The following is an 11819-nucleotide window of genomic DNA, read 5'->3' as shown; positions in this document are numbered from 1 at the left end:
AATTGACATATGAAGGATGAAATACTACTGTATACGTAACCAAGCTTATAGAAGCGGTGAATCAAACAATCAATTTTAACTTGATAATTTGTTATATAAGAGGTCATCATACTTAAATAAACATCCTGCAAGTTTCAAAACTGAAAATCTTTATGCTACTGAAATATAACAGTTTTTGGCACCAAGCCAGGAAAATGGTCTATTCAGGAATGTGCCGAAATATGACGTCAGAGTAACATTGAAACACCTCCCCAAACCCAAATACAACAACCTTTTGTTGCCCCACCCACAGCTTTGCATGACACACGTGTGTATCAACAATCAATAAACATGTCTTTAAAGATTGCCAAATGTAACCAAACTGACTTTTAAATAAATTTATCCTGAGAGACTTTTATTTTGAGGCAGTGATCTGTTATGAGTAACCATGAAAACGGAGTGTTCGGTTGTGGAAGAACCATCTGGGAAGAACACAGACGCTGGAAAACCTTAACTCTGAGGCTCGGAACATTACATTAGGAATGCGTGGTTAAAGTTTGTTTTTGAAGAAGTTCCAGCTCATGTGGGGAGTGTTTGTTTACTTTTTGTACCACAGAATCATTTGTAAAGAAGTCGATGCTGGATTTGCAGAGAGACTGTGATTAAAAGCACCACTAATATTGGATCTGACAAAAATGACACAGCAGTATACACAGTAAGTAAAACATTTTACTTTATTTAAGATAACGTTACTGCGTTCACCATTGCTTTGAACAAGATATGTCCTGTTTTAACATTCATGTCTAAACACGTATGTTTGACTGTTTTAATTTACTAAAAACATTAAATGATAAATATGGGTGCCACACTTAACAATAAGACTGTAATATAATGGTAGAAATAGACAAAGTTAGTGATAAGGAAGCCTCAATTTAGATTCTGATGCCTGTTTACTGTGTTGTATACGGCAATTTAGGCAAGTTGTGTTTAAAAGGTCCAACACTCAACAAAGCTTTTTTATCATATAACTGTGGTATGTAACGTTACGTGTATGTAAAAGCAACCTCACAAGCACAAAAGAAATATACAAAGTTTTTGATAACGACTTACCAGCCGCAGTTTAGACTCCGATGCACACTTACTGTGTGGTATACAGCACGTCGAGTTTAAAGTTTTATTTATACTTTTCTATATGTATTGTCATTTATATGTATCATCTTTTGCACCCAGAATCTTTTGTGGCTCAAACATATTTGTGTTCGGCCGCTATTTTTACACATTAATGTTTTTAAACCATTTCCCCACATGTAATGACGGGGAATGAAGCTATCCAATCATAGTAGTGGGCATTTACATCTTCAATGCGGCCCGCCCCTTCAAACGAACCATTTCTCCAGAGAGCCACTAATCCATGTTACAAAATAGCCTATTACTTATTGCTTTTGATGTTTTAGAATGTATAAACCACGCGAACATCATAAGTAGACATCAGACAACAGTAAAAAAATTAAATCGACAGATTCACTGCCCCTTTAACATTAGTTTGGCAAAAATTAGTTTTGTGAGCTTTAAAAATGACCCCATGCTGGGTTAAAAATAATCCCATGCTGAGTTAAAATAACCCAATGTTGGGTTGTTGTTATGCAACCATGGGTTAACCCAGCAGTTGTGTTAAAACAACCCAGCATTACTGTAGGTCACTTTTACCCCAGCTGTGTGTTCTGTCCAATATTTACCCAATATGGCTTAAAATGTGCGCTCATTTGCAGCAGAAAGAAGAAGAAATAAAGATTATGAAGGAGGAAATGGTTGGACAGACTCCTCCCCGAACTTCCAGCTGTCCTGTATGTTGCTCTCTCATTGGCTGTAGGTCATTGCAGATGTAATTTTCACACTGTAAAAAATACTTTGCTGCCTTAAAATTTTTTGTTAAATCAACTCAGATTTGTCAACAGGGACGAGTTGTCACAACTTATAAATTATAAAATATATAAGTTGAGAAAACTTAATTTTATAAGTTATAACAACTCACCTAGTTATAAAAACTCATCTCTAGTCAAGATAAATAATAGTAAGTTGAAATGACTTGTAAATCTGAGTTGATTCAACAAAAAATTTTAAGGCAGCAAAGTATTTTTTACAGTGCAGTCAAAACACATTTCACACGGCATAATTTTGATTCACCAACAGGTCCAGATATTTACCATGCAAGTCGACTTGTCTGCGATTCCCTCAGATCACGTCTTTGATAATTCACACTGTGTGATTGTCATTCGATAGCGTGCACAAGCTTAGATTTTCCTGTGAATTTGGGCATTTGTCTGCGAATTTCTCAAAACCTGCCAGCGAGTCAAAATCAGGGCTAAAATCGTGCAGTCTGAACTTGGCATATGGGTTTTGTCATGTATTTGTCTTGTGATTTGTTTTTTTGTAGATCAAATGCTGCGTTCCAGGCAACCTGTAACCCGTAACTCACGACTTCAAAACCACGACTCACGACTCTGAACTGGGAGTACATCGATCTAGTACGAGTTCACGGGTGGGAAGTCACGGGTTTGACTGCCGTTCCAGTGCACTTTCACTGGTAGAAGGTTGGAAAAACACGAGTTACAGGCTGCCTGGAACGCATAGGGTCGTGAGTAGTGGTTTTGAAGTCGTAACTCACGGGTTTAAAAACCTGCCTGGAACGCAGCATTAGTCATGATCATTGTAGTCTCTGCCCTTATTGTCTACAGGTGTTTCTTGTTACCTTTGATTGGAGTGTGTATAAATACCCTTGTTTGCCATATTGTCCTTTTTTGGTTATTGCCACATTTCGTGCCGTGCATTCATGTTTCAATTTTTGTTTCTATTAAAGTTAGCTACTTTCAGATCCCTCTCCTCGGCTCTTCTATTGGACTGCACTTTACAAAATGATGACAGATTTTTCATTAGTGGGTGAACTGCCTGTGTTTGATCAATTGGTTCATAGGTTTTTATATTTTTGGAAAGCAGTGCCTTGAAATGGCAAAACAGTGGCATCATGTTAGATTTGTGTTCAAAGTAGGTAAGTGTATTGGTGTTTTGCAAAACACTGTGTGCGAGGTTAAGAATGCACTCATTAATGTGCAGATCTGGGCTGAGGTTTTGCTATCAAAAAAAAAAAACCCTGTAATGTATTTTAGTATTGTGTTTGACATCTCAGTTCTTCTAAGAATTGCATATTTACACTGCTGGTTTTTCTGTATGGGGAAATCAGACAACTATATATACGTTGAAGATAAACCTTTCAAAGTCAAGTGTGAAGTTTATCAGATCAAAATGTTAAAAAAATGACGTGTTGAATAAATTAGCACAGTCAATTCTTAGTTAACACTGAGAAGTCATACTGGACATATGCACAAAGATATGCAAACATGCCACCTGCAGCAAAGCATTGAGTAGTTATTAATCATATACAGTATTTGTGAGCTCTTTTATCATATGAACTATTTTATTGTGCTTATGTTAAAGCAATACTATATGTTTAACGTGGTACTCTCTCTTATTAATATGTGCATTTGATAATTTCCACCTATACTAAAAATAAATACAACATGATGATGGATTTATGCTTTACGTGGCAGATTTTTCTACTGTGATCTATGTTTACACTCTCTCGAGCACACAGCTACGGTCTGCATGCTTTGATGGTACGTATATAACCGCAAAAGAAAAAAACAACATCGCTATCTGTGAGTGGGGGAGATATCTGCCATGACGAGGACATGAAGAATTAAAGGGGAAGTTACCGTGCAAATACATAGAGTGAGTCAAACACTTAACCACACATTCACACAAGAGACCGAGAGAGAAAGAGCGAGCGAGAGAGAGCGAGCGAGAGAGAGAGAGAGAGAGAGAGAGAGAGAGAGAGAGAGAGAGAGAGGCAGACTGACATATTAACAGAGTAACAGTCACAAGTTCAGTTGTGATCATTTATGTGTGTTAAAGAGGACTTTGGATGTGTTGAGGGATATGCTGTTCATACATTGATATAAAAATGGATTGGACCTCATGGATGTCTGTGCTGGTCGTGTTGATACACTCTCCGCTTTATGTAGCAGGTAAGAAATGAATGTTGTTGTAAAGTTGTATGTGATTTTAAATAGTCTATTTGTGACCCTGGAACACAAAATCAGTCTCATGGGTATATCTGTAGCAATAGCCAACAATACATTATATTATATATATTAAGTAAAGATCATGTAATTAATAAGTAATATGTGTTGCTTAGGACTTCATTTGGACAACTTTAAAGGCGATTTTTCAATATTTTACATTTTTGGCAGATTCCAGATTTTTAAATACTGTAGTTGTATCTCGGCCAAATATTGTCCCATTGTCAAATATTTAAAAAAAACCCTAATAACTAATTTATTTGTTAGTTTTCACTAAATAGTATTGAAATGGATCTCACTTGAAAATAGGTTGCTTGACTACTTGTTGTTGTTTGGGTTGTTTGTTATTTACATGATTGGAAATGTTAAAATAAAAATATCCCTTTAATGGCTCATTTGGATGTATTGTAAAGGCCAACAAGTATTACGCTATAATTACGCATATACGCTCAGAGCCTTTTTAAAGAGCCCAAATTAATTTCAGTCTGTACATGATTTACTTTTAACGATTTTAGTATTCTTATAATTTATTATGTAGGTGTGTAATTCATTGAAGTAAGTAAATGAGAGTTTCTTTGTAATCACAGCCCACAGTTTCTGTTAAAAGCTGTACGTGACTGATGTAAATTCCAAGTTTCATATCGGAGGTCCCCTATGTCATCATACACCCTCAAATCTGACTTAACATTAAAGACAGTCCGTATATACATATATAAAAACACATAAGGTTGTTTATCTTGCCCTGGCTAATGTTATTTTTGCTTGAATTTAACCCTTTAATGTTAGCTTTAATAGAGTAATCTGATAAAGTCATACTTAATATGTGACCCAGTCCGTGAAAACCCCGCTAAGGTCTTTTTTGTGACTTAAAATGATCTTACATAATGTGAAGAACATTCTGTGAAATATAATATTGATCATGTCAAAGACTGAAATCTATGTAAAATCATTGATTGATCTTTTTATTTGTAGGATTTCACAGACAGGTTCACGTATTGTACTGTAAATACAGAAGTAACAACCGATTTCTCTATTGAAATAACAGCTGCGCTGATATATAGTCTGGGAAAGTTTGAAAATAATTCTTGTCACTACTGTCTTCCTAACAGATAACGGAAAAAAAATAAACGTGACGTTTGACATATGGGAGGGAAATGTAACTGTGCTCTGGAGTCCCCCTGATGGAGCCCCTCTGAATGCCCTTTATCAAGTCAGCAAGGCTATGTAGGCAGAAAACTTTTATATCCCCCAATATAATACATTCATATTTTGATTATATTAATTTATTTGTTGTCTGAATACTAAAGCTCATATATTTGTCTTCTCATTTTTTTGTTAGATATGGACAACATGATTGGCATGTTGTGCCAGAGTGTAACATGATTAAAGAATCAACATGTAATATTGGAAGCCTTCTAGACCAAGATCCAATTGTAGTTAAGGTTGGACTGTTTCAAGGAAATGTCAGCTTAGCCTGGTCATTCGCAAGAAGAGTTAGTTTATTAAAAAGTAAGTAATAAAGGTTCATCATTTTACAGTTGTTATGAACCTTACATGTGGCTCTAATGGGACTTCTCATGTTTTAGGCAAATTGTTAGCTCCAGATTTCCTCCTGTCCTCCACCACGAAAACAGTGAAGGTGAAGATCTTCAGGAAGCAGTTTCTGGAAAAGCTTTTTGCCTCGGGCCCCCTTTACACCGTCACCCTGCGACTGAAAGGAGATGATCGGGTAGGTTTTTGTAGTCACAATTTACAGGAAACTTGGTCACTTCATCTTCGTAGTTAATCAGTTTGCAACATTATTGGATTGGGAATGGATTTGACTTTTACACTTGACCAACAACAAAAAATTTGTTTCTGAAATATTGCTATTAAAAAAATGTAAGAGGGTTTCTGCTAAACTTTCTGGTTCCTGTTAAGTGATTAGATGTCTCAAATGCATTTAAGTTTCATGATCTGACAGCTGCTCGGTAACACCTTGTGAATGAGGAGTATGTTATTATATTATAAATAATTGCTGTTTTTCCTTGATTTAGATTTTAAGACAGATTGAAGACGATGATGAAGACGGTGAGGTGGAGTTCAGTTCATTACAGTTATTTCAGGAGTATTGTGTTAGTGTGACAGTGGAGATGATATCTGCCGATATGAAAAACACCTCATTACAGTGCTGCATATATCCATCAGAAGGTAGACTACTTATCTTTTTCCATGTAAGCTTTTTGTGTATATATATATATATACACACATATATATATATATATATATATATATATATATATATATATATATATATATATATATATATATATATATATATATATATATATATATATATATATATATATATATATATACACACACACATATATATATATATATATATATATATATATATATATATATATATATATATATATATATATATATATATATATATATATAGTTTAAATGTACAATTATTCTTATCTCTCTGATTTGATATAATTTTACAGTGTTGTTTTAATGGTGTGGTTTATGTTAGAAATAATGGACGACGGGCCATTGAATTACAGTATTTGAAAATAATGCGGCAGTACGAGAAGAGGATTTCTGTTACATCGCGTGTGTGCATTATTTTCAAATCATTTAAAGGAGCCATACCACTTATACCACGATTACCACAGACATTGCTTTGGTGGTTATTTTAAGACATCTGATAGGACATAAATATTTTTATACCATGGGGCTGTTGAATGCTTGCTGAATGCTCCACAGGTATACATTATTTTTTGATAAATGCACACATAACCTGTCAAATGTCTTACCTACCAGAGCAATGTCTTAGCAATGTGTGTGGTATAAGTGTAATAACTGACTTCGGTCCTTTAAGTTATTAAAAAAAATAATGCACACACGCATTAACAGAAATCCACACGGTGTAACAGAAATCTGCTTCACGTCGTGCACCACCTTGCGTGGACATTATTTCCAAATAATTAAACGGCTCGTCGTCACTTATTCCTTACATATAGTATTTTCTTAGGACTGCTATATTTTATCCATGTTATAGCCTTTAATTTGTAATACATAAAAATACAAATTTACAAAGTCCCCAAAAACACCAAAAGTCCCTAATCTTAAAAAAATTTCACCACTGTGTAGAACCTGTTAAAAATAGGAATGTTTCTGTTACTAAAATAATCTCTTGGTGAACAAAATCTAAACCACTGCATCCTCTTGTTTAATAGATCTTTCACTGGTGATCTCTATGGTAACTCTCGGTGCAGTTGGAACCATCTCAGTCTTCATGTTGGCAGTCTGTTTCTTCCTGAAGCGTCCTGGTAAAATGCCTGCTGTTCTGGTGAGTCACATAAAAGTAGTTTCATCAAAACTAAAAGTATAAAATGCAAGTCTCAGTATTGAAAAAAAGGGAATAAAGTCAAAGGCTTTGGATTCTGATGCTTCAGTAACAGTAAAGGCTGAGATATCAGTTCTCCTTTCAAGGAACAAAGGCAGAAGAGGAAACGCTGGGGATTTTTTTGTTGTCTCACGTATGCATACGCTCACCCACGTTTCAAAGAATGCTATATTGGCTTAAAGCTTTTGTAGTATATACTATATATTTTAGTGACATAGTGTCAAAAAAAAGAAAGATTGTTAGTAAAACTATAGATGAAGTCTAATAGGCCAGCGTAATGTTTAGAATTAAAGCTGAAATCCATACGTTTTCCCACTATAACTGTGAACTGAGATAAAACCGTTTAGCCTATACGGAGGATCTATAGTTGCGTCATGTGCTGTTCCCACCCATAAATGTGACAATAAGTGGGATTTATCCTAGCTAGTGATGAAATTGTATTTTGCATTCAAACGAATAGTGCTCTCTAGCGCCTCGCTTTTCCAAATGCGTGTTGCAACTACGGTAGCCGTTATTTACTCACGGATCTCCTTGTCCGTTTCAGCTGGTTCACGCGTTCTATCCATAGTAGCCTGAAGAAGCTGCATTTTGTGAAACTTTTCTGAAAATCACAAAAAATTATGGCAGGCAACTTAAAAAAAAATTCTGGCAGGGAATAAGCTAATAAAGGTCCTTTGCAGGTAATCGATGTGATTATGTAAGAAAAAATATCCATATATTTAACTTTATAAACTATAATAACTAGCTTCTGGTAATGACACCATCTTGGACTTGATTCACTGCGCAACGTACCCATGGCAACGAACACTCACTACACTAAAACTCATGCTTCATCCGAAACCGCCTACTTCCATACTATATAGTAGGCGAAAAGCAGTAGGCGAGACGAGTAGTATGTCCAAATACGTAGTATTCCAAAAACAGTATGCGAAAAGTACCCGGATGACCTACTTCTTCCAGTTAGATATCGAAGCGTGCATACCATAGACACTTCACTATGCCATAATGCCCCAGGAGCAGAGTTATACAACGAAGAAGAAAGGCAAAAGCAACGATGCTGCCTTTTTCGCGCTGGTATGACATGAAGTGATGACAACGTATGTCACGTGATGTATCAACATGGCGGATGTAGTATGTTCGAATCGCATTCATACTACTAGGATTCATACTATAAAGTACCTACTGTTTTGATAGTCAGTCAGTAAGTAAGTACTTCATCTCACTCAGTACCTACTGAACAGTATGCGGTTTCGGATGCAACCACTCTCGTTAATAGCGTGAGTCCAAGATGGTGTCGTTACCGGAAGCTAGTAATTACAGTTTATAAAGTTTGGAATAGTTGTAAAAGTCGTTTTTTTTATTACAAATTTGCATCAATTATTCGCAAAGGACTTTTATAAACCACTTGGAGCCGAGTGGATTACTTCCATGAAGGATGGATGCAGTTTTTTGATTGCTTTAATGAAAAAGTATTTTACATTTTATATGAAGAACTGCACATATGGTTACATATAATTAACACAAATACAGTCATTTATTAATATGAATTATTATATAACTCTTGGTACCTAAAAATTGCTAAGAAAATTAATTGTCAGATTCCATAGTACTCAAAATGTTGTCATCAAACTCCATGATGTTTATAGATTTTAATTGTAGTTTAATGGTAAAGTGATATTTTTTGTTTCTCCTTTTTAAAATGTCAAATTATTTGGAGAGCGTTTGGATGTTAGTTTTAACCACATTTCTTTATTTTGTGTCCATTAGAAATCCGCTGTGAATGAATGGCGTCCCATGAATGTAGGATCTGTCCAAGTGGAAAACGTCACTGACAAGGGTTGGCTCATGACCGGCAGCAAAATGTCAGGAAAGAGTAAAACACCTGAATACACTGAAGAAGATAAAGATAGGAGAGATAGTACAGACAGTGGCGTAAGCGTCAGCGAACAGCACTCGGATAAGGTCGAAAGAACGGATGCGCCTGGGGGAAATGACGACAGCGGCTGTGGAAGCCTAACTGGATCTGAAGATGGTGGAAGAAGCTTGGAAGAACTCCCTTGTCTGGACGGAAGAGTTACCAGTAGCAGTTGCCAAAGCAGAGAGGACAGCGGTTTGGGATTGGTGAACCGGGATGTTTCCGACAACCTTAAGGGGGAGGACAGTGGACTCCTTTCCGAGATAGTGATTGCTGGGGATGGATATCGGAGTCAGAGCCCCTCTAGTGATGAACACTGTGAGATAACCGTACCCTGTGATATAGACAGTAACACAGATGGCCCTAGCGGTGGCTATCGGTCTGGTCAGGTGACATGTTTGTGTTCAGACTTCGAAACTTGCATGTGGTGCAGAACTGGGAAGCTGCTAATGACTGTCTGTGATTCAACGTCTCATGAGCAAACCACGGCAGATGAACATGACAGACCAAGCTATCTGCAAAAATCTCATGCACAGGATGCAAATGTGTTAGGATTGGGGGATTTGACTCTTCAGTCGGATGAAGACTGCTGCGAATCGTCCACTCTTTTAATTTCCTGTCCCTTATTCCTTCAAGAAGGACACAATCTGCAGTGCCGGTTGGAAACTTTACCTCTTACATTAGGAGATGTGGAACTGACGTTCACGTGAGCTGTGAAGAAATGTTTTATGGACATGTAAGCTTATAAGGAAGCGGTATGTACACTGTACATATTTGCTATTTCCTTTTAACTGACATTTATGGAACATAAGCAGTGTTTAGAGAGACAGCCGAGATGCTAAATCCATCTGGGTTGCTCAAAAGCGAGACCATGTACGCTTGGTTGCAGAGGGGAGAACTCCAGCACAAAATCACACCAATGTTTTTATTTGGAGTGATTCAGTGTGAGATACAGACTGAATTTTGGTTGCTGCTTGACAATGAGTAAACCAAAAACTGTTGGTGGTTAACTAAAATGTCATTGCTAGCTTTCAACTTCAGATCAAATGCTTATCTTACGTATCTTACCCACCACTAATCTGGTTACTCGATTATGCTATGTATGCGTTGAATTGATGCAGATTTGCACACACACATATATTTGTTTACTGGCGTCTTTACTATGTTGAATTGTGTTAACAGCAATGAAAAGTGATTATTGTAATAAAAAGTGACTAGATTTGTACATTTTCCGTGTGGTACTTGCCCGTGTAAAACAACCACCATGGTTCTAGCACATTTGAGCATGTTGTTAAAAGGTAAAAAAAAACAGGTATTTCAGAAAAAAGATACAAGAAGGTACAAATGTTTTCACTGGGTCAGTACCTTTGCAAAAAAAAAAATTGTACCTAAAAAGTGCATTGGTATATCCAAAATACTTAAGAATTTACATGAGATCAGGTTGAAATTCCTTAGCGAGTGTCCACACCAAAGCGTTACCGGCGGCGGCTGGCGTATGTTTTCAATTGTTTCCAACAGAAGTGCTGCGCTTTTCAAAAAAGCCAGCAGCTGGCATTTTTTTTCGCAGTCAGCACTGAGTGCAGAGAATTTAAAAATATTCAACGTTCAACGACTGATAAACAAAGCAGAAGTATCACAGCAACTAAAGCGCTCAGCTGAAAAAAGCTGGCAGTCATCGTCTGCCTTGCATTTTTAAACGTGTTTAAAAGCTTTGGTGTGCACCTGTTAGCATCCCAGTCTAAATGAGTTATATTTGAATTAATTTAAATTGTTTAAATTTCCTATCTGTATATATTTAGTTTGATGTTGTTCCCTTTAATGTAGTTTTAGTCGGTCATGGCAATAAAATATTTAAATGATTTTAACGATACTGTTCATCCAAAATAACCCATGAAACCTCTGACATGCAAACAAAGAAGTACTATATTTAACTCCTAATTTGTGAAAATATGCAAACGTTGATGAGAAAGGAAAGCCCAGCATTTCCTCTTTTGGAACGTCATGAGACCTCGTGACATTACGTGGGTTTAAATGATATGATACTTCCTCTGACGGCACATTAGACGCAGGACATGATGTAATCCCATCACAAACTTTATCTTATTATGAATAAAGATGAGCAATTGATACGTCCTAGATGTAAGTCAAGCATTTTCAATCTAGATTTTGTAGGTCTTGCACAACATAATTGCGCAGTACTTCCATAGACTCGGAAAATTGAGACATTCGGCAAGAATGAGAGAGTGAAACTCCGCTACATCATTGACCTTCATCTTCAGATAGGGAAGGAAAAACACAGTACTTTACCCAAACGATTATCACATGAGGAATATCCAATACATTCTTTGATTAGCTTCCACTTGTTAGAGGAAAATTAGTCCTCAGTCTG

The 11819-nt window shown here is 36.3% G+C and overlaps 1 protein-coding gene across 1 annotated transcript; it reads left to right on the top strand.

Annotated features, from left to right (window-relative positions):
• The first annotated feature begins 3810 nt into the window (after nucleotides 1-3810).
• On the top strand, nucleotides 3811-10655 carry il10ra (interleukin 10 receptor, alpha). The gene is made up of 7 exons (XM_065281560.2): nucleotides 3811-4061; nucleotides 5225-5339; nucleotides 5455-5624; nucleotides 5702-5844; nucleotides 6152-6305; nucleotides 7346-7458; nucleotides 9283-10655. The coding sequence occupies exons 1-7, from the start codon at nucleotides 3998-4000 to the stop codon at nucleotides 10138-10140; spliced, it is 1617 nt and encodes a 538-aa protein (XP_065137632.1). The 5' UTR covers nucleotides 3811-3997; the 3' UTR covers nucleotides 10141-10655.
• The last annotated feature ends 1164 nt before the right edge of the window (nucleotides 10656-11819 follow it).

This window comes from Paramisgurnus dabryanus, chromosome 8 (genome assembly GCF_030506205.2).
Source record: "Paramisgurnus dabryanus chromosome 8, PD_genome_1.1, whole genome shotgun sequence".
Classification (NCBI taxonomy): domain Eukaryota; kingdom Metazoa; phylum Chordata; class Actinopteri; order Cypriniformes; family Cobitidae; genus Paramisgurnus; species Paramisgurnus dabryanus.
The sequence above is the reverse complement of the archived record's forward strand: the minus strand, read 5'-3'. Positions and strand labels throughout refer to the sequence as shown.

Bases quoted from the DNA above. Each gene is read 5' to 3' on its own strand.
- il10ra (XM_065281560.2), top strand. From the start codon at position 3,998: ATGGATTGGACCTCATGGATGTCTGTGCTGGTCGTGTTGATACACTCT. The intron at 5,625-5,701 runs GTAAGTAATAAA...CTCATGTTTTAG, and splicing joins AAGAGTTAGTTTATTAAAAA to GCAAATTGTTAGCTCCAGAT. The intron at 6,306-7,345 runs GTAGACTACTTA...CTTGTTTAATAG, and splicing joins CTGCATATATCCATCAGAAG to ATCTTTCACTGGTGATCTCT.